Source organism: Quercus suber, unplaced genomic scaffold, assembly GCF_002906115.3.
Source record: "Quercus suber isolate HL8 unplaced genomic scaffold, Cork oak 2.0 scaffold_204, whole genome shotgun sequence".
Lineage (NCBI taxonomy): Eukaryota > Viridiplantae > Streptophyta > Magnoliopsida > Fagales > Fagaceae > Quercus > Quercus suber.
Genome location: NW_027069662.1, coordinates 71,722 through 96,150, shown reverse-complemented (window position 1 = coordinate 96,150; position 24,429 = coordinate 71,722). Strand labels below are relative to the sequence as shown.

Below are 24,429 nucleotides of genomic sequence, written 5' to 3'. Positions count from 1 at the left end.
TCTTTTTTTTGGATAACATCAAATGCATCTTCCTGAACATTTTTTAAGGGGAAGCCGTTCTTACTGCATGACATGTTATCTTATTAATAGGATGTCTTCCTATATTAATAGGATATCTTCATGACAGTGATATCAAAACGTGACCCATATCATGGTGGATTGTGTTAGGTTCTAAATGTTTAGAACAATTGGCAAATTATGAACACAAACTTGTCTAGATATAGATCTTAAAGTCTATAAGTATTATTAGACAATACTCAAGGTAATTTAAGTCAAGATTCAAGAACAAGCAAGCTACAGAAAGAAGAGTTTAGAAATTGCCTCTAGTTCAATCAATCGAAAGACAGGCTCGACCGATCGAAAGACGTATCTGCAGAATTTTAATTAAACTCAAACGGCAGTTCAAGCCCATTAAGGATTAGGGTTTCAGATCTACTTCTTCTAGTATATAAAGGAAACCCTAAGCATGTTTTTAAAAGGCTTTTTTAGAGAGAGAAGAGTGTGCCTCTTTTATAAATCTAGGATTTTGTACCCAAAAGCTCTCTAAGGTCTTTATTGAGTTGTGTGTTGAATCTTTTGTGAGATTTAGAAGTATTTATCCTCATACACACACATTGAGCTATCAAGATCAAGATTCACATTAAGAACTTGATGGTTGTTTCAATTGTTGCATAAAAAACATTCAAGAAGATCAAGATTCACAAGTAGGAGAACTTGTGGTTGCTGCAGATCAAAGAAAGAAGTAGTCCGTGGACTCGAAGCTGTCACGTGGTCGTGGTAGTAAGTTTCCTACTCGAGGTAACAATAAGATGTTAGTGGTCTAATTCGCTATTGTGTAAATTTCAATTCTTTCATAGTGGATCTGTTTTAACTTGAGGATAGCTAGGTTAAATCCTCCTCAGGTTTTTTACCGATTTGGTTTTCCTAGGTTATCACATCGTTGTGTTATTTATTTTCCGCACTTTACAATGATATGATATATTTATGTTAACCTAGATTTGATAATTTGACTAAGTAATCATTTGGTTTTTTTTTTTGAAAACGGAACTTTGTATTATAGATTAATGAGTATCAAAATACAATGCTTCTACTGCCGGTTGAGGAGACTCCTCAAACCAAATAGTTTCATCAGTGATACAATTGGCAAAGCGAGCTAGAGAGTGGGCAGCAGAGTTAGCTGAACGAGCAACACAAGACAAAGAGTGAACCTGTAAACCCGTAACCAAACAATGGATATCTGAATATAAATGACCCAGCCTAGAATGCAGCAAACGTAAACTTGAAATGGCAGCCATAACCACCGAGTTATCTCCTTCAAGCACAAACTCAGCGAAGCCCGAGTCACAAGCAAACTCCAGCGCCTTCCTGCAAGCCAGAACCTCCGCTTCCTCACTGTTGAGAACAGGTGGTCCTCTGCTGATAGAGCCGCCATAACCTCTCCCACATTATTCCTGATCACCGCACCGAACCCCGATTCTTTCCGTCATGAAATATGGCCGCGTCAAAGTTAAGCTTAAAGCTCAAACCTGGTGGAGAGACCTAGTTCTCAACCCTGTTGAACAGTCAAANTATGACTTATAAGTCTGGACGTTACCTTCTTTGACGGTACTCCTTAATTTCTTCTTTCTTTTAGAATATAGTTGGATATTGATGTTCCTGACTCTAGCTCTACTTTGTTGCCTTTTTTACTGTTAGTAGATTTGCCGAGTCATAACAATTCCTAGTATATCATTGATACGAATTACTAAAGATTTATTTGCTCCAACTCCTATGCTACTTTGCTTGAGGTTCCTAGCTAGCTAAATGCTTGTTCTTCTACTGATCTTTCTATTGTTCTCTGAATATAGTTATGACTGTGCAAATAAACCGTTAATTTAAACATGCCAATCTTTATCATTGTCGATTTTGGACAATTTCCACACATCGATCGGTAGTTCCAATTTATATTTTCTATAATTTTTTTTCAGTCTCAGTGTTTGAGTTTTTAATGCCAAAATGTTTTGATCTATACATTATTTAGGTTAAAATGCACAGTGCACTCTCTAAATTTGACTAAAATTCATTTAGTTCTTTAATTTTACTTTCGTTCAATTGAGTCTCCTAAATTTCAAAAGTATTTAATTCAAATATTTTGTCCAATTTGTTAAAAAAAAAAAATTCCTTAAGTATGAAATTAACTAATGTAAAAAGGATTTTTTTGAAACACATTCTTAAATAATAAAAAAAATCTTTAAAATAATTTTATTAATTTTATAGATTTTTTTACATATGAAAATAAAATATTTGTTAAGGAAAATTATTTAACAAATTTGGATATAAAGTTTGAATGATATAAATTTAAAACTTAGAAGACGCATTTGAACAAAAGTAAAATTAAATGACTAAAATGCAAATTCACAATGGTCTAAAAGTAAAATGCATTAAAAAAGAGAGGTGTTTTTTTTTTTTTTTTTTTTTTTTTTTGAGGGGAAAGACATAGCATCATATTATTGAAGAGCATTGTTTATTTTACATAATTTTACACAAGTGAAAAAGAAATTGAAATCATGATTTGAAGTCAAGATTTCCAACTTGTAATCACAATTTCAGTAATTATTTTACATGTGTAAAACTATGTAAAATAACATGTGTGCAACAAATTTAACCATTTTCAAAATTCTATTTCCAATAGCAAAAATCGAACATCCAAAAAAATGTGACTTCTCATGTTAACTAAAGCAAGTGGGATCCATTGACAGTGATTAAAAACCGCACCCAACTACTCTTTTCTCTTTCTTTTTCTAATTCTTCTTTCTGTTTTATTTTTGGGATTTTATGTTACTACAATCATCACAATAAAAAATGGTTAAATGTATCGGTAATGCATTCTATACTTTTTCAAACCAAACACAATTTTATTCAATATAATTACCTTTTGGTAAAATTTTCAGAATAATATAAAATGTAATTTTTTTTTATAGAAAAAATGCATTATGATGGAATGAAAATTTTCTCTCAATAATCGTTCAAAATACAGTTGTCAAAACATTAAGGGTCCATTTAGATACAACTGAAAATTGAAAACTGAAAATACTGTAGCAAAATAATTTTTAAATGTGTGAAGAGTACTGTGGGATCCATTTTTAATGAAAAAGTTGTTGAAAAGTGAAGTTTGTGGGCCCCGTGAACAGTAAATAGGACCACTAATATGCTGAATAAGGGCTAAAAGTCAAAATTTTCGGCTACTGTTTATGCACAATGCATGAACAGTAGCCTTTGTCTCCAGAAAAGCGTGCAAAAAAAAAAAAAAAAAAAAAGGAAAACCGCAAAAGAGAAACACAGACGCATAAATCATTTGTATCCAAACGGATACTAACAATATCGTGAATCATTTTTTTTTCATTTTTATGTAATGTGTATTATAAAATACACAAACATATATAAAATTTATGATAAAATTATAAATAACATATAAAATTGTATATTTATTATAAAATTGGAACATATGCAACCAATGACTTCTTTAATTATTACTTATGCTATAATGTTTGACAAAAGTGACGAAATAAATCAATGTGGGACACTATTTCTTTTTGGACACTTTGAGGACACCACTACCCAACCATGAGCTCTGATACCACTTGATGGGGGAGAGAATACCTTAAAAAAAGTAAATTTCAATTTTTGGGACACTATTTCTTTTTGGACTCTTTGAGGACACCATCACCACCATGGGCTCTAATACCACTTAATGAGCAGAGAACACTTTAGAAAAACTCTAATCGAATAATTAATACAACATATAAAGACATCACTAGCTTTGTTGAAAAGACTTAAATTTATGAGTTTGAATTCAATTATGTTATATTGACCACTTCTTTCTGTCATTCTTATTTAATGTGAGACTTCACTCACGTGTATATACCCAACTTCTCTCTCTCTCTCTCTCTCTCTCTCTCTCAACCACCTTCACTCCCTCTCTCTACACCCCTCTCATTGTCTCTTTTTCTCTCTCCCAAATCTTGAAAAGCTCTCTTCACCACCACTTCCACTTCCTCTCTCTGTTTTCTCTTATTATCTCTCTCCCTTTTGAAGAGCCCACTATTGTAACAGTATATATATATATATATGGTATGTAATATAAACTTTATATATAAGGGTTTAGTTAATGTATCCAGTATAGGAAATTTTTAATGAAAATTGAAAAAGTTGTCATAAAGGTTAATCACTTTTTCAATTTTCCAAAATTTTCTGAAATAGTTTACTAACATATACCCTAAGGGCATATGTTAGTAAAATCCAATATATAATACTACACGTGCAAATAATATGATGCAAATGGACAAAAAAAGAAAAAGAAAAAAAATGAAGAAGAGAAAGTGAGGAGAATTAACAAACCAATCATGAAGATGAAGACAGCAAAAATGCTTTCATGGTCTTGCACATCTCACTCGACACAGCAGAGTCTCCAACCGATTTAGAGGTTGAAAGGCCTCTTGGTCACAATGCTACATACAAACTAAAGGACAACTGAGTAGAGACCATTCTCGCAAGAAGTACCAATATTTAGTAGGCAGAATCTAATAGTAGGAAGAATTACAGTGGCACATCTAGAAATTGTTTTAGGGTAGTCACTAAGAAATTTAAATTATACAAAATCTAATAAATAGGTAACTTGAATATATCAACGTCACAAAAAAAAAAAAAAATGACACACACACACACACAAATACATGAAATATTACAAATTTCTTTCTATAAAAAAAGAAAAAGAAAAAAAGGGATTGATAGATAAAATGAGAATTGAGAATGTCTAGATGAGAGTAACAAAGTGAGAGAGAGTTGAAATGATAATAGTAAAGAGAAAAATGGAGAGAGGTTATATTTGATACAACTGGAAGTTGGGTCCCTAAGAAGAGCGAATTATTGCGACTGCAAATTCAAAGAAAGCATACCTGCGAGTACTATCAAGGAGAACTCATGACTACAATATTTTTCTTGGTACCTTTTTAAGGAAAAAAATGGAATATTTCTATGTAATGGATTGAACGAGTTACAAATTTGAATACCTAGGGATTTTTATTTATTTTTGTTTTTTTAATAGGTTTTTTGTTGAATAATTTATTCAGTTGTTGTTTGGTCTAGTCTTATTTTTGTTTGGATTATTTTTGTTGTTATTTGGGCTAATTTTTATTGTTGTTATTTAAGCCTTTTTTTAAGGGATTAAGGATTATATTTGAGGTGCCAAAATTACTTTTAGATTAATGCTACATCTACAATATTTTCATAATAAATCTTATGTGATAATTTGTTATTAATGAGTTAAAAAATAATGTCAATATTGAGCTCAAATTAAAATTAGTAATAACCTATCACATAAGATTTTTTGTAAAATTATTGTAAAAATATTGTTAATATAATATTACTCATATTTTTTTCTCAAGTTGGAGTATTTAACATTTTTATTAGAATGGTCAAAATAGATTAGTTTAATATATATTTTTTTTCAAGTATATATAAACATATTTTTTACAAGTCAGGCGGTCATACATCTGCATTAAAGACGGAAAGGTTAAAAATTACTAGAGGAGTATTAAAGACATTTACATCTGCATGGAGTACAGTACATTTATATCTGCTTTTTTTATAGATATGTTCTCAAGTTCAACTGTTACGAAATCACTGACGTATGAACCATTTGACAGCTCGGTCTTCAAAGGAGTCTATTGTGTGTTTGTCTTGTGGTTTTCTTTCAGGATCCGGTTGGTTGGGGTGAAATGAAAAAGCAAGATGATAGAAAATAGTGATCGAGGAGATAAATAAGTAAGAAGGTAGAAGAGATTTAGAGTATGTTTAGTATTTTTTTTTCTCTTATTTTCTGTTTTTAAAAATAATTTTCTATTTTTGAGACTAAAATCTTGTTTGGTAACTTAAAATAGACATAGAACAAAAACTGTTCTCAATACTTAATTTGTGAAGAAAACTGAAAACATGTAAAAAACTGTTTTTAATTTTTAATTTTCAAAAATTAATAAAAATACGCATTTAATTTAATGAATATGTCTCATTTAATGAGTTAGTATTAGAATTCAAATTCTAGTAACAACATATTTTAGTAATTTCTATTTTTTTCTTCAAAAAACTTTTTTTAAATTTTAACTAACCAAACATGTTTTTTATTTCAAAAATTAAAAAAAAAAATTGTTTTTTTCTTTATATTCCCCAAAACAAAATTTTGAAAATAGAAAACAAAAACTATTACCAAATATAGCCTTAATTTTCTCCCATTTGAGTTTGGTTAGAAGGATTGAAAAGTGGAGAGATGGAAAACCCATTTGTTTGATTGAGAAGAAAAGTAAAAAGATAAAAATTGAAGTTAGCATAAATTTACAGCTATGTCCTTATTAAATAAATTAAAAAGTAACACATTTTTTTATTAAAAAAGGTATAATTGTATTTCATACATTAAAAAAAAAAAAAAAAAAGATAAGAAGTTCAAAAACCCAAAATTATTAAAAAAAAAAAAAACTCAACTAACTGTTTGAGGAAAAAAAAAAAAACATTTTGCACATGCTAAAGAAAAAGAAAAAGTTACGTCGAAAAAAGGTAAAAACTTAAGAAAGGATAAGCACAAAAATAAAAAATAATAATAATAATAATAAAGTTTTGTACGAAACCAAATGCAAAAGACATAGAAGAAAAGGACAAAAAGGTTCAAACTTTTTGAACGTTGATCTGGGCAATTTTGTCCAAGATATTGCTAGACATTTTCCTTTTTGTTTTCACTCCAAATTGGAATGATTCAATTTTTCAATTTTGGTCGGCCAAAAGAGAAAACTTTCGGTTCACATTCACACTACTTTTTCTCCCTCTTTTTTCTCTCAACCAAATACACCAATTACTCTTTTTTTTTTTTTTCTCCCATATTTTCTATCTACCATGTTTTCAATCCAACCAAACACACCTTCCTTTATTGTAGGAGAAAACTTTTTTAATGTAGAGCAGTCAAAGAATTGGTTATTGTGCATATGACGGTAAAATTAATTTCGACAAGGAATCTAAAACTTTTTGACATTACAGCAATATAGGACACACCCACTAATGTAGGCACGCCGCGAAGGAAACAGTGATGGGCCAAGTTAGCTTGTCTTAAGAGTTAAGACATCAAGTTCAAACTTCAAACTACCTTTGATTTGACAAACTATAAGTTTAAAGATTTTCTTAAAACTATTCTTGGTTTGACAAAATTTTAAAATAATTTATTTAAAGTAAGTTAAAATATACCTTTCATAAGTGATTTTTTATTTTAATTCATAGTTTACATAGTACTATTGATGTAAATTTACATTCTAGATACACAGAATATGTACAATATTATACATATTTACAAATATGTATAATATTGCAAAAAGTGTACAAATGTGTACAATTTCTTAATATTTTAAATTTTTGGTATAGTTGATAATTTATTATGACATCAAAGTAAGAGGTCTTGATTTTTTACCCTTACTCCATCCTATCTCTCATTTAAAAAAATATTCTCACATGTTAGGTTCTACTTATTAAGGGTGAGTTTTGGTTCACATGAGTGTTATCCCACATTTTGGATCCCCACTTACTAGGGATGAATCTAGGGGCAAACTTGAAGGAGTGTTAGACTATTTGATTAGAGGAGGGGGGGGACCACATTCACCCCTTTTGTAATGTCTAAAATACCCCCAAGAAAATATTAAAATCCCAATAATTTTCCTAGTGAAAAGAAATTTCCCCTTCTTAGAAGTTAAAATTGTTGATCAGATTCATCTTCTTCTTTAGAGCAATGCTTTTATCTTGTAATTGAAAAATTGCCCAATTTATTTTTGGAGGGGTAAAGACGATGTTGATTGTTAGAATAATTTTAGTATCACACACTTTTTGCCATAATCCCATGTAGCAAACTATAAGTAGTTGTTTGTTACTATTATATAAACCCACAACTTTTTCTCCAACACTCACAATCTGTCATAAATAATAGTTGTGGCAAAGTCTACGGTACAAAATCAATCAACCAATATTACATTCTAAAACCATAGACTTCATGTAGGAGAGTATAAGGTTCTACCATATAGCACATTCCTTGATTTTTTTTTTTTTTTTTTACTTAAGCTTCCACCTCAATAATGTTTGCATTCATTTCAAATATTAGTTCATTGAATTAGCCAATGAAGTTGCATATATTAATTATCTATAATTGTGCATTAATTATTTATATTATTATTTTTATAAATTTTATGTAAGAAACTATTTTTATTTGAAATAATAATAATAGATTTAAAGTATGACAATTTTCCTTAGGTTTAGTAGCTTTGACAAAAATTGACACAAAAGCCATCAAAAAGTAGATATTTGTGAATTAACTAAACTTAATCTTAACCAGTTCCTGAAAAAAATAAATAAATAAATAAAGTTAATCTTAACCATTATATTCTATGTAATTAAAAAGGTTACTAATAAGATAAATAGATTTATTTCTTATATTAATTATTTTAAGGGTACATTAATTATATAATATTACTCAAATTTTGATGTAATTTTTCTAAGATTTTTATGAGAAACAATTGATTTGAAATATTGTATTTCTACTCAAAGTTGGTTGCTTTTGCAACTATTAAAATGAAGTCCAACAAAAGAAAATATAAATAAATCTAATTACACACAATTAAGAATGTAAAAAAATAATTGAAGGATATTTGTAATTTTATTTTATCAAAACAATACTTGCATTCTTGAGTAGGTATGAAATATGTCTATTTATATCACTACACCACTCTTATTGTCTTTCTATTTTGTATATAATTACATTTTTTTTATAAGAAAAATTATTGAAAAATTGGAGGAAATTATAATCAGTTAGTAATATAGTTATCATAAAGTATTTCAAAATGTACTACACATCGTATAGGCCAATTATTCTAAGCGTGCATTTGGATTGGGCGTTTTTCCCAATCCATGCATTTTGCGTTTTTTAGTTGATCCTATGGGCACTATTCACTTTTCCACCAAACTCAGTAAAACACATATTTCAATGCATTTTTGGGTCCCACAGCACTATTCACACATTTAAAAATTATTTTGCTATAGTGTTTTTAGCAATATTTAGTTTTCAGCAAATAAGCGGTATCTAAACACACCATAATTGTTGTGTTTCATTGTCTAATATTCAATAATCTGGGCGTTTAGCATTTACAAATTACAAGACACAATGATGTGTAGACTCTACTAAAGTCCACATGCTTAGTTCATTTATGATGTGTAAAAGAATTCAGTATGTACTTTACCATTAGGGAGCCAAATTCTCAGAAGGTCTGTTTTATTTTTGAGACTCGAGAGGATGTGGGAGGTTGAATTTGTATTTTGACAGGATGATTATTACTTTATATCTTCATTAATCACAATCATTTTGTTGTTAAACTATATAACAATTCTGCTAATTACTGTTATGATCACAATCCTTTTTGTTATTAAGTGAATTTATTTTTGTTCACATTCAGTGATTACATTGATAAGAAGCTTACTAGAAGAAGTTTTTGCCAAAAAAAAAAAAAAAAAAAAGCACTGCCAAATCATTGAATTGTTAAATAAATTTTACAATAATATTTGTTCTTGATTTCTATGATTTTTTTTAAGGTTTTTTTTTTTTTTTGTTTTTAATTGTGAAAATGATAAGATGAGTTACGGAAGTTTAACTAGAGATAATTTTAAGTGCATAAAGTGAATTTCTAAGTCATGGATATGTATTTGTAACATTAGATAATGTGTGGGTGTGTCATTTAAAGATTAAAAAAAGAACCTCATGCCCTATTATGGGGTAAGAAAATTATGCGTCATGAAAATCAAAGGAGAGAGAGAGTACAGCAATCCTCCGACAAAAGAGGTATGGTAAAAAAGGTCCAATTCCTTCACGTAACGCTATCGGCCAACGCTTTTTCAAAAAGGAAAGCCTCCCCCACTTCACCTGAAATTTCAGTTAAGTCCAATTTCCTCCTCCAATCTAGGTCTCTCTTCTACTCAGATTTTGCTTCCAAATTCCAATGCCTTCTTGGGATTCTTCAAGTATCCACTCATTGTGGGGTCTCTCTTCTACCTAGATTTTGCTTCCAAATTCCAAATCCTTGTTGGGATTCTTCTAGCATCCACCGTTTTGAAACGATAAACAATGGTTTTGATGGTGAAGAAATGTCCATTTGACTGAATAAGCTTTTAAAACCATGTTTGTTCTTGATTTTTACACAATACTAATCTTATGATCTTGATTTTATATATATATATATATATATNTCTTTTTTTTTATTTTTTTTATTTTTTTATTTTAAAGATTAAATTCAATAAGAATGGGGTGTAAATCTTTTGTTTACACCAACTAATAAGGATATGCCACATCAGACTTTTATTTAAATTCATTGTAAAATCAATACATCCTAATGCATCTAATAGCATCTCAACAAATCAAAAGAAAACCTATTTCATGTTTTCCCTAAAATCTCACTCCCTCCTCATCTCCTACCTCTCCAGCCACAATCCTCATTGGGTCTTCATGTACCGAAGCACTATCTCACCAGACCTAGGTGATTTGTTCTTGTTCTTAATATTGATGGGACCTACTTCCGCCAACCACAACCCTCTTAATTTTTCCTTATTTTATTTGTTTCATTGTTTCTATTATGTAGTAAAATCGGGTTTTCCATTACTCATACACATTGTTGCTTCTTACAGGGTGAAGCCGATTGTCCATTCTACCTCAAAACTGTGAGGTGACTATTTGCCTATTTATGCTCAAATTTTTTTTTTTTTTGGTATATATATGCCCAATTGACTTAAGAATTCGTATAGGATAAAAAAAGTGTTCTACAGTATATATGCCCAATTGAGTTTTATCCATTAATTGTTAGGTAGTGTGGCGGTGGAAGTAGGCTCGGCAAGGTAGTGCAACCGCAAACAGAGGCCTAGTGAGGATTGTGGCTAGAGAGGCAGGAGTTGAGAAAGGAGCGAGATTTTGGGGAAAACATGAAATTGGTTTTCTTTTGATTTGTTGAGATATTATTAGATGCATTAGGATGTATTGATTTTACAATGAGTGTAAGTAAAAGTCTAATATGACATGTCCTTATTGGTTGGTGTAAACCAAAGGGTTTACACCTCGTCCTTATTGAATTTAATCTCTTATTTTTTTATTAGGAGAATTTTTAAGGTTTTGATATTTACATGATCTTTATTAGACATTACACAATAGAATAAAAAAAATCAGTTAGGATTTAACTGAAAGAGTAACGAAATGGGAGTATTTGCTCATTTCTTAAACATAGAGGAAAATTGTCTGGTTTCAATGTTTGGAGTAAAGATTTTATATATATATATATATATATATATTTTTTTTTTAAATGTTTGTAACTATAAAAATGTAACGGAGATGACTTCAGATAAGTAAATAAAGTGAACCTTTTTAAATGTAAGCAATATCAAAATAACTCATAATTAATTCAAAAAGAAAAAACACAAAAAGGTCTTCATAGTGTCAATTTGCACATGCAAGATTTGTCTTTTGGATTAAGGTAATTGCATGCCTCCTATAGGAAATTTAAGTCAACCTTTTACAACACCCAAAGTGTCTTTTTAGATTTTACCATTTTGCAATTATTGTTTTGACTCTCCTATTTACATTTTTTGTATATATAATCTCAACACTTTACATGAGGTGTCCATGTTTTTTAAGAATATTACCCGTTTTAAGACACTGACACATAATGTGTATGAAAGGTGTACAAATTAAATGTCTTCAAATTTTTTTTTTTTAAAAATGGTCTTTTAAAATAAAAGGTTAAAATACAAATTGCACTTTCTAAATTTGATTGAAATTCATTTTAATCCTTTAACTTTAATTTCGTTCAATTGAGATTTTTAAGTTTCAAATTTATTCAATTCAATCATTCCATCCAATTGCATTAAAAAATATTTTTCTCACGTGAAAATAAACTATAAAAATATTTATAGATTTTTTATGTGATTTTTTTTCAAATAATCTTTTTTATTAGTTAATTGCATACTTAGCAAGAATTTTTTAACAGAATTTGAAAAAAATGCATAAATTGAACAAATTTAAAACGTAGACAACTCAATTAAATGAAAGTAAAGTTAGAGGATTAAAATGAATTTTAGTTATATTTAGAGGATTCAATTTACATTTTAACCGCACACAAAAAAAAAAATGTGTGACATTGACAATCAAAATCCTTTTTGGTAAACAATTACAATAGGACATATCTACTATCGTGAAAAAAAATTATAAAGAATTGTATGTCCTTAAACTTATTAATGTAGTATCAATCATGATTGTCGGTATGGTTTGTAACAGTTTTCAACTCAATAATAAGATGTTGGCACATCAACAGAGGAATATGAGTTAGTAACACTTAGGAAGTTAGGATCCTCTCAATCTCACAATTCTCACTAGAAGTAGTGAGCATCCATTTTACTGCTAAGATTGTATTTTCAAGATATAACAATGTATAGAGTGTCAAATGAAATTTTAAATGGCGTGTCATTGGTTAGATTTCAAATGGAGAGGATAGAATGTTCTACCAATTTTACTTTTAAAAACTTACAAATTGATATAGAAATTAATTATTAGTGCCACATCAAAAATATTATAAATTAGTTTCTTAATTATTTATTTATTTATTTTGTTTTTAAAAATTGACACATCTATTTGTAAGGGTTATATAATAAAAGTTGTAGTGTCCCTAACATCATTTGATGACTCAAGACAATGACTTTCTTTTATTAAAAAAAAAAAACTAGTAATATGCCTATACAATGCACGACCTAATTAAATTTTAGTTATGCATAAATATTTAAATTATATTAATAATTAGTGAGTCACTTGAAATTTTAATTTCTGTTACAGATCATACATTTATCCTATATTGTAAAGTTTCTAACATCTCAATTCCTTTTAGATAGAAATAAAACAATAGGAATTAACAAGATATTTTTTTTCTTCTTTGCCTCACTTTCTTTGTAGCCAAAACACACCCACGAACTTAGAACCTCAATCCCGATCCCACGGTTTCCACCAACTAAATAAACTCACTTAAAATATTTCATAAAAAATAATAATAATCAAATCATTAAATCAAACTTTGCAACCAAAAAAAAAAAAAAAAATACAGAAAGAAAGATAAACGTAGATAAGATTTGATTGACCATTCCATTTCTTTCATTGTTCCAATGATTAAGTAAAATAAATTCAAAACCCAATACCTCAATTTCACTCTTACATTTTCCAACAAACCAAAAAAAAAAAAAAAAAAATCGCGTAAAAGAATTTATTAAAAAAAAAAACCACAAACAATTAAAAAAAAAATCAATCAAAGAACCAAAGGTTTAGAGGGTAAGGTTTAGAGGGTGAGTTTACAAGATTTATGTAGTGATGGAAGAGATAGATTTGGAAATTTTTAAGTGACTTAAAGACCATTACCCAAAAAAAAAGATTTAGAAGACAAATGGACGTGCACTACAATTTCATTATATATTTTTGGCAATTTTTTTTTTACTTAGTAGTTTGATTGCCATTCTAAAATACTATTAAATATACATATATTTTTTCACGATATTATTAAATATATTGTTAAGACTTAACTTGATTAATTTTTTGAGAAGGATTATTAACTTGATTTATAATCTGATTTATAAAATATTATTAAATTATATCAATTCTTTTGTAAGAAAACTAAAAGGTAGAGGATTCATTTTAATCACACTTTTATATAATTTAATTTTTAATTTACAAGATTTCTCACTATTCAGATTCTTCACCTGTTTCTCAATAAATAAATAAATAAATATATATATATATATATATATTCTTTTGTAAAACAAATAAAAGGTAGAGGAGTCATTTTAATCACTCTTTTATATACTATAATTTTTAATTTACAAGACACTATTCAGATTCTTTACCAGTTTCTAAATATATATATATATATATATATATATTCTTCACCTAAACATTTCTTTTACATCAAATTAAATGTTTACTTAAAATTTCATTTTTCAGAACATGCCTTTTAGGTTACTAAAAATCTTCCATTTTTTAGAACATGTCTTTTAGGTTACTAAAGGGAAAAAGGGAAAATTGATAGAGTATTTAAAGTAGATTATAGTGGATAATTAATTAAATGGTGAAATTTATAGTGTGCATTTAAGTTTCTTAGGGGTGTTTGGTACTTGCACTTAAAAACATATGTTTTGTTATTTGAAAATATGTATGGGAATACGTGTGGGTGAAAAAGTGTGTGAAAATACGTACAATGTTGTTTAAAAACTGAAAATTGTTATTTGAAATAGTACCAAACACCCCTTAATTATTTATTGGTGACATATAACAAGAAGATTGGCATGTACCAATGGTTGTTACTACATGGCGACGTGGCGTTTGAGATGTGTCATTGTTTTATACAATGTTAAAGAGGAAAAACCATTAGGTCCACCAAGAAAACTACAGACATGGTTCTTCCTGACCTCTCAACCAATAAAATGATGTTATTTATACAAATGTAATATCACATGGTAATTTTTTATTTTTTATTCCTTATGCTAATTAGGAAGTTCACTCACACATTTGCATAGATGACATCGTCTCATTAGGTGGAAGGACCGCGTCAACAGTCCTATAGACCTAATAATTTCTTGTTAAAGAGACATGTGTTACCATTTTGTGCATCCACTAGTTATAGAGATCTAACTTTTATAATATATTATAAATTATAGATAAATAGACATATTGATTTTCTTAGAAGGATGTGCATGACTCAGTTTGGGTTGGGTACTTGGGTTTGGGGTGTTCTTCAACCCAACTTAATTTTATCGGATAAGAAATCTTCAACCCCACCCAATTCATAACAACTCTAAAAATCAGTCCAACCCAACTTGTAGTGATTAGGTTGGGTGTGGTTCTTAGGTTGAGAACATTTTGCCAAGCCTAATAAAAAAATTTTGAGTTCTAATTGAGCAATTTAAGCTCATTATTCAATAAATGATCACAATTTTCACAATTTGACTTGATATTCTAACATCAAAGTGGAGTTTCAAAATACCAAAATAAATCAAAATATCAAATTTAAATGGAAGTCCTATATTCAAATAAAACAAACCAACAAAATACATACTTTTATGTTGGTGGCTTGACCTTGTAGTACACACCAAACTGTAAAAACCAAGTTTTACTTAGATATTAATTCGTGCAGAGCAAGCTTGGATAAGCTGACTTAGCATATTATGTACGTTGCTTTGAGGCAATTGTTGAACGGAAAGAGTACCGAAATATTAGAGCCATATAGAATAGGGTGGTTTTCTCTATTCTTGTAAAATAGAGCTCTGTGGGTGTATTTAATGTTTGGATTTTGTGAGATTGCCCTCATGCTATTGTAGTAAAACTCCTGCTTGATCGATTCAATGAAGATAAAAGCTCTGATTCAATGAAGATAAAAGCTCTTATTGCCAACGCAGAGGTAGTTAAGTTTGACAGAAGTACAAGATTGGTAACTGAGTTATGGCAGAGAATGGGGAAAAAGTTTTTGGTATAACAAGTTTTGGTGAACTTATATTTCATCTTTTTAATGCAAAATTAACTTTCTTATCGATCAATATATACATATATTGATATGTAAGCAATGGAGTTCAATTAATTAGAGAAAATATAAACTTTGAGTTCATGATGATGAGCACAAAGGAACAAAATGAAATACAAAAATATCATATGTCAGGTCTAAGAGAAGCTAGAAACTCAAGGATGGATGAACAATCAGATGAACCCCTACACCATGACCAATCAAAAGTGTGTGTGTGTGTGTGTATAAAGTTCTCTGATTCCTTTCATCCCAATACATGCCATCTTTTTTCAAGGCACAGAGGCAGACTCTTTAAAACAGAATTTTGAACTAGCTAAACATTAAATAATTTTTTTAAAAAAAAGTACTTTGATTATTAATAAGTTACACATTCACCTAGTGGGTCTTCATGACCTCTCCCTCCATCTTGCTATTACAATGGGAGAAAGTGACATTTGAGCTAGAGCTCATTGGCTTAAGTCAGAACATGACTGACTTAAGCCACCCTCCAAGAAAAGATTAATGATTGATAATCTGAAAATTGTTTCCAAAGGCATGACAGAAAAGTTGTATTTGATAGTTCCTATTCAACCAGATGCACGAGAAACCAAAAGATCCAATACAACTGTGAGAAAATCTCTATGCCATAAAGTGAAATGGTTAGATACATTTGACAGCATTTAAAAATTCTGTATACAAACTTGTGCATACAATAAACCACAGTAAGAAAAAACAAAAAGAAATTAATCTCCAAAGCTCAAATTCAAACAGGTCCTCGCCACTTCCTTCCAAAGTACCCCAATATTTACTGGTACTCTTATTAGCATGCTTTGCCAATGCCCTAGCTCCATGAGTCAAGGTATAACTTTCAACCACAAGCCAATGAGAAAATTTACAATCAAGCAATATATAATTTTCATAAACTAGTCTGTCAAGCCTCTCAGAATAAAGATGAGCAAGAAATACAACTATGTGGTTGCAAAAATATTAGTCTTCTCAAAGCATGTGTATAGTTTTCACTAAGTTATAACTAAATCCATCCAGGGTAGTCTTTAAGGAATGATGTACAGGAGATGAATCTTACTTATTATGTACTTCTATTAAAGCTCCACATTCCTACTGCTGTAATTGCTTACAAATTGTCAAATTGGCATAAGAATTTGTTCTTGAATCATTAGTAGTTTTATGTAATGTACATGAAGTTTCAAAGGAGAATATAGAATGCATCTGCAATTGTCTACAGATTCTGCAATTAGATAAGCTGTTTTGGATTGAGATCAGGTGCAATACCCTTGGTATTGCACTTGATGCAATTGCGATGGATGTAAATTAAAAAAGTAAAAAAGTAAAAGCAAAAAAGTAAAAAATTAAAAAAAAAAAAAATTGTTGTGAGAGGGAGGGGGGTGAATTGCATCAATCCAGCTGTCTCAAGTGCTGTTTCATACTTTCAAGTGCTGTTAGATAATTGTACTTTCAGCATAATTGTACTTTCAAGTGCTTTCAAATGCTGCAGTATAATTGTACTTTCAAGTACTTTCATCTGCAATTAGATAAGCAGTTTCAAGTGCTGCAATTAGACAATTAGATAAGCTGCAATTGCCTAAGAAGCTCTCCCTTAGAAGGTATTAGGTTTCAGGAGTTAATTGCTGGTTACTGTACTTTCAAAAATCTTTCATAAAAATTCAATTTACATACTAGATGAAAAGGAAAAGGGGGGGGGGGGGGAGGGAGAGAGAGAGAGAGAGAGAGAGAGAGAGAGAGATTTCAGGGTCGCGGGTCCCACCCATTCTTGTTTAAGAACTAAATGAACAATGCTTATAATTTTCAATATAAACTATTTTGTTATGAATTTTCAAAATGAAACTCATAAAATGATTGGTCCTAGCTCCACAGCTTAGGTGCCAAGTACGTGGTGCAGACAAGGCAGAGCTTCTTTTTGTCCCTTACAGATAAGATTGATCCTCTTTTATAACTTTAACTGCATAGCTGCTGAAAGGTGGCTTCCTCACAAAAAAAATATGAGCCTTTCTTCATTTGACTTGATGATTTAGATGTTCAAAAGTTAGCTAAGCAGTTCCAAAATGTATAACAGAGAAAGTGGCATAAATAAGTATTCTGCTTGCAGCGCAAAGGACAAGCAATTAATTAAAAGTCATCATCTTACATTGGGCTTACATAGAAGGGTAAATGATGATAGTAAAGTTCATCTTGGTGGGGAAAGTGCACTTGGAATAGTCCCTGTGGTGTGTGTCAGACCAAGAAGGCCTTGAACACCCCCATAACTCAATACCTGGACAAAACATTCATGTCAGGTTCACATTAAATTGCAAACTTTAAGTGACATAAGGCATGCAGCAGTCATTAAGAAAACTAGTTCCTACATCAGGTCACTGGAGCATTAAGTGCAGATGTACTCAAGAAAAAGAGGCATAATATGCACATACATATGCATGTATTTAACTGTACGCACAGGTGAACAGGTACTTGGGAGTAATAATCTTACTATTGATTACAAGAAGTGAATGGCATGCAAGAAGCAACCAAGAGTGCTGTATTAGGAACAATATATCATGCATCCTTAGGACATATACATATAAAGAAGGCAATAAAAAAAGCCAAAATCTAGTGAAACCATCTTAACCAAGAAAATGGTTGCCATATGCATATCACTGAATTTAATACGCATAACATAATTGTTTTATTAGTGAAAATTTTATTCCGTTAATGGAAAAGGAGCCAAATGATAGTAGTGTGACCTCAATGTTAGAAAAGTTGGGCTGCTTCTCTAGGGAAGATTTTATCCACTGACATTCTCCGGAAGAGAGGTATTATTGTATTGGATTGGTGCTGTATGTGTAAGAGGTGTGGGAAGTCTGTGGACCACCTTCTCCTTCATTGTCCAATAGTTTATGAGCTGTGGACAATGGTTTTTTGTTTATTTGGGCTCCAATGGGAGACGCCAAAAAGGGTTATCAATTTTTTTGCAGCTTGACAGGGCTCTTTTGGAAGGCATAGAAATATTGCCTTTTGGAAGGCCGTGCCACATTGCATTGGGTGGAGGTTTTGGCAAGAATGGAATGCTAGAAGTTTTGAGGGTTGTGAAGGGTCTATCCTTGATGTTAAAGCCTTCTTCCTTCATACCTTGTTAGATTGAAGTGTTGCTTTTCATACTTCTCCTTGTTTTATCTTTTAGATTTGGTTGAGCATTGTAATTTGAGAGCAGTTTGTAATTCTCCTTGACTACACTCCCGGTGTGCTTAGTATTGTTTTTATTAATAAATTTTTTCATTACTCCAAAAAAAAAAAATATATTAAAAAAGTTTTTATTTTACCATCTTAATTACAGGTTTCAACACAATCGCTGAAACTTCCTTGCATTTATTCAAGAATTGTGTATTTGCAAGGGCATTACAGTTTGGAATCCTGTGGAATTGTAGGATTGGTGGGTTGGGAGCAGAAACAATTGGAGAATTTGTTAAGTTGTTGATAGCACTCCAGGGAGATGATGGTGGGATGAAGTGTGTAAGAAGGAATGGTTTGTGATGGCTGCTGTAACTCTTGGGTCTTTCTGGAAAACAAGGAATGACTTGGTTTAGTAAAAAAGTTGCAGATCCTATAAACATTGTTAAACGGGAGATATCTACGATTAACAGCTGTAGTATGCAGGAGTCTTTAAGTAAAACTCTGAGTGGATTCCACCTCAGAAACACTGGCTGAAATTGAATGTTGATGCTGTGTTGGGATCTTGTAAAGCCTTTGCTGCAGCTTTGCTGAGGAATGAAGAGGGTAGTTTGCTGCAGCATGGTCCTTTAAAGTGAGCTAAGTTCAACAATGCTTTCTGAGGCATTGTCAATCAGGAATGCAATTCATATTAATGAAAGAACAGAAGCTGACAGAGTAATAATTGAAAGCAATGCCCAAGTAATAGGCAAGATACTAAGAAGCAATCCTCAGCAGTAGCCTGTGAGATCAGTTCGGTAATTCAAGACATAAGGTGTTTGGTTTCAGCATTAGGGGGGAAGAATTGTATTGTTTGATTGGGTGCAGGGGAATGTAATTCTAATGGGTTCAGTTAATGGGCATTGGAAAATAACTTTCATAGGTTATACCCCCGTTTTGTTTGTCTGGGATTTAGAAGTCTATTCTTTGAAAAGTGGATACTTATATTGGGTCCTTCCAATAAAGAAGCTAAGACATATATTTTAGAATGGCGAAGTATATGTTTACCCTAAAATCTATGAGATTTAAATTCTATCCTGTATTCATTATATCCCTTATCTCTGGCTGGCATATCCAATGCTCCAACAGCATGATGAAAGCTAAGTCACAATCATATCTAAGAAATTAGGAGAAAGTTCTCTGTTAAAATATTTGAAGTCATTCTATTCATGCAATTGGATATGCAAATCATAACAGAGCAGCAACTAAGCACTTACAGAGATTAGGGTCGCCAGAGAAGTGTAAAGCTGAACATCCACTTTCGAAACGTGGATTGCAAGAACACCATTTGTCTTTTCTTTCTCTTCTGTGTAGAACTTCCCGTAGATTTGTACACCTGAAAAAGTGCATGCCTATTACTCATGGACTACTACAGGTACAAATCACTTTAAAGTCAGAAATCAAATTCATAGATAAATTTTATTAGATGAACCTCTCAATTGAGTACATCAAAGCAACCACAAAGCAGAAAAAATTCTTAACACAAAACAGAAAACAAATAATTTTAATTTTTTATGACATTACTATCTAAATCCCTAAAACCTAGTAGTCCTTTAATATGGTTAAAAAGATTTACTACACCCCTTCCCTTGGTATTATAACAGATTATTCCAGAGGTCAAGGAGAAGGCAAAGTCGAATGAATGCAGCCCCTATTTCTCATTATCAGCTTTAAGAGCTGATTTTCTCATGAGTTGATTTATCACCATACAGGAAGCAAAACTCAATAAAAATAGCAGCTGTTACCTTCTTCAATGGTTTCAACTCCAGGAAGAACCTTTGCAAGACTCTCTGCCCCCAACATTTCAGAGAACGAAGCATACCGGTGGACATCCTGCAAATTTATGAAGTTACAAAGAGTAGAGCCAAGTGGAAATAAGGAAGTACAAATTAATTGAAAAAACAGGATTGGCACCTGAACTTCAAGGACCACACATTTGTTGAAAAGAATCAAAGTTCCTGAACCAATTCTGTGACCATAAAAGGTAAAAAGTAATGCAAATCAATCAACAAAGAAATAGTGAAGTAAAATTACCAAACATATAGAAAACCCAATAAAATAATAATCATTTAACTATGGAAAAATTGCTGGAATGGAAGCACAAAATTGAAATAGAAAAGATTGTCAGAATCCTAGAAGAATTTAATATATTTATAATTCGAACTTGTTTTGGATCATCAAACTATATGATAAACCAGCTTATTTGCTTAAAGTCACTTTTTTTCTCATCTTTAAGTAAATAAATTGGCCAAACGCATGCTTACATTAATGGGTATATTCTGGTTGTGTTTGGCATTGGCTTAAAAAGTTAGTTTTTTTTACTATTTAGCTTATTTTTGCTACTATTTATGGGTCTTATTGCACTTTTTAGTACTATTCATAGGTCCCACTATACTATTTCAACTACTTTTTAACTTTATCTACAATACTTTCAGTAAAAAGTTTTCAGTTTCAGCTAAATAAGTTGTTCCCAAATGGACTCTTTGTCAACTTTTGGGGTGAGAAACTAGTTCAAGTAACCTTGTCCTATGCATGTATGTGTTACATATTACATTTTAAGCAAAATTTGATCAAATCTGATTAAGTTGAAATGGAAACAGGATCCTCTCCATCTCAAATGAATCAATGTCATGGTTTAGATTTTAAATATTACAAATCTAAAGATATCTCTAGTGCCATTTTGTATACCTTAAATAAAATATGAATAGTGAAATGGACTATCTCCATTCCACTCAAAATTGAGAGGAACCTTGTCCGTTCAAATGATAGTGTTCTTAGGCAAAATTGTTAGGTTGAGGAGTATAGCATGGCTCCAATTATAAGTTTTCTGACGTTCTAACCTTTTGATTAATTTAGAATCAGTGACAAAACCAACAAAACAAAAATTACACCTCCTACATACATAACATAGCATTTTGTTGCTAGCATCTGCTATCCATGCTAGGCACAAAAACCCATTCATACTTGTTTTCATTAAAAAGTATGAAAATAAAGAATTATATGTCAAAAAAAAAAAAAAAAAGGAGAAAGTAAATAAAAAATCATTTACCAACTGATTCCTACTGATTTATGCATAAAAATTGAATTTTTCATACCTATTGTAGTCACCAACGGCACACCTTCCTTCAATTGTTTTCTTGCCATCTATAGACAATGTCAAATTACCAAAGAGGATTCACTTCAAACAGGATTGGCAATAGCAAATCAAGAGATTTAGAATAAAAAGTGATGAGATTCATAGTTTCTTTTTCCTTTTTTATCGGTAAGAATAGATACACACGCATCTGGTAGGTCTTGAACCCACAGCCTAACCCTGAACTTGCTCTTATAAGAGAAGGAGGTACCTTTTGAGCTAGAGCTCAATGGCAATGATGAGATTCAACAAAGAATTACTTAAAATCTCTAGTTATGACAAAAAAATCTGATCCAGTTATGTTCAGACAATAAACATGGAGATTCATAGCAGAAACGAATTGATACCTTTTAGCTGCAAAAAGAAAGGCTCCTGAACATGAAGTTCATGGACAACAGACTTCAAAATCTGATGAATGACAACATATGTTAGAGTAAAATTAGACGAAGAAAATTTGGCATTGAATGACACCCTCAGTTAAAGCTTAAGACTCACATTCACAATTTCGGATCCCTTTTCCAAAACCAGCTTTTGCCATTCATTTTCTTCCTGCTTCAAGGAACTTCCTTCTGGGATAAACTTCAAACTGCTCTGTGTCCTACAAAAGGTTTTAGAATTGATTGATTCTAATAAAGCTGATGCTAGATGCTTGTATAGGGGATATGGAGGAACTCCTTCAACAGATTCTGCATAAGGATTATGAACCATGAAGGGTTAACATCCTCTTTGAATGTAATAAAGCAAACATATAAAACTCCAGTGCAAATTGCACTTTTGCCCCTTAATTATGGTGCAATTTGCAACATCCTCTAAACTTTAAAACTCAGTAGGGCTATGGTTCCACAATTTCTAAAAAATATTATCAGTAATATAAATTTCATTGATATCAAAAATAGAGTCACCCAACTATATAGGGAGTATACAACTGGGGACCATACAAATTAATCGTGCAAAGTACATGAATCTATCAAATCAACAACAAACCATAAGGACTGACTGCAAAACTGACATCCAATCCAACAAAGTTCTAAAGAAAAATGATTTTAGATAAGGCATAGTTTTCTCTATCTTCAAAAACTCCGGTTGTTCCTCTCCCTCCACAGACACCACATCAAACAATTCGGGGCAGCCACCCAGAAACGAACAATCCAATGACGCTGAGAACAACCTAGCCAACAAGCTAAAAACTCAACAACAGTCTTTGGCATCACCCAACAAACTCCAAATAGACCCAACACCATAAACCACAATTCCAAAACAAACAGGGCAGTGAAGTAAAAGATGGTCTACTAATTCCCCATTGCATTTACATGTATAACACCAGTCCAAAAGCCACATAGTCTTTCTCTGTAAATTGTCAATTGTCAAAATTTTCCCCAATGCTGCAGTCCCAAACAAAAAAAGCAACTCTAGAAGGAATCTTTGATTTCCATATGCTTTTCCCAGTAACGCTTCATTAAAGTACCTCAAAAGTGAGAAAGTCAGCATCTTGTTTATTCAATGCTGAAGTGCTATGTGGATTACAAGTATTTATACAAGTTGGTTGCAAATCCTATTAGCCAAAATAACTAACCAACAACTTGTAACCAACTTTAAAAGCAAGAAGTGCAAACTGGTAACCAACTTGGCTCCACCTCTTGCAATCTCACAACCAACTAACTAACTAACTAACTTGACTGTTTTTTATTACATGGTTGGGTTCACAATTTGCCCAAAATTCTAATAAGCTAGAAAAAGAACCAATCAGGAACTAAGTACATTAAAGGAAAAAAAAAAAAAACAACAACAACAAAGAAGTGTTGAATTCATCAAATAGTTACCGGACGTTGTGGTGGTGTTGGGATCGACTTTGAGGAGGTCGGAGCAGAAGGAGTTGGAGAGTCCTAGATCGAATTCAAAAGTTCCGTTTATGTGGGACTCCAGAGTGTACTTCAACACCTCTTCCATACACTCCCTCAGGTTAACCGGAGACATTTCCGTGCGGAAAAATATCGGTTATTTCGGAGTAGGACGGTGAGGCCGAAATCTTTCTGCCGATATTCGATCTTTCCGACGTTTCAATTAAAAAAAATAATAATAATAAAAATAAAAATAAAAATAAAAATAATTCATAAATTTTTTTTTTGTTTTTTATTATCTGTTTGTTTGCGGTAGCTCAATTTTGAATGTTTATTAAAACTCAGTCATTTGGTAAATAAAAATTGTTGTTTAAACACTACAATATATGTATTTTTATATACTTTTTTACTTATATATTTTCATAAAACTTAAACAATATTATTAGAAATCTCTTACAAAAGAATAAGTTATCTTTTTTATTTTTTTGAGAGAACAAGTCTGTCACCTTAAATGGTGACTATGCTAATTAATAATAAATCATTTAATAAAAGTTTTGATATTATTTTTATAAAATATATAAAAAAAATATCAAAATAATTAATTTTTTTTCTTTTC

At 30.9% G+C, this 24,429-nt stretch overlaps 1 protein-coding gene across 4 annotated transcripts; it reads right to left on the bottom strand.

The window, feature by feature from the left end:
* Positions 1-16,180: 16,180 nt before the first annotated feature.
* Positions 16,181-24,095, bottom strand: LOC111996851 (uncharacterized). 4 transcript variants are annotated; one of them, XM_024028884.2, is made up of 9 exons: positions 23,796-24,095; positions 22,471-22,661; positions 22,323-22,383; positions 21,938-21,986; positions 20,757-20,811; positions 20,588-20,675; positions 20,060-20,178; positions 17,788-17,913; positions 16,181-16,488 (listed from the first exon to the last, which is right to left on the bottom strand). In XM_024028884.2, the coding sequence occupies exons 1-8, from the start codon at positions 23,947-23,949 to the stop codon at positions 17,827-17,829; spliced, it is 804 nt and encodes a 267-aa protein (XP_023884652.2). In that variant the 5' UTR covers positions 23,950-24,095; the 3' UTR covers positions 16,181-16,488; positions 17,788-17,826. The 4 variants fall into 4 exon arrangements, with proteins under 4 accessions (XP_023884652.2, XP_065635367.1, XP_065635368.1 ...); XM_065779295.1 differs by lacking the exon at positions 16,181-16,488 and adding an exon at positions 17,351-17,661; XM_065779296.1 differs by lacking the exon at positions 16,181-16,488 and adding an exon at positions 17,351-17,623.
* Positions 24,096-24,429: the final 334 nt, after the last annotated feature.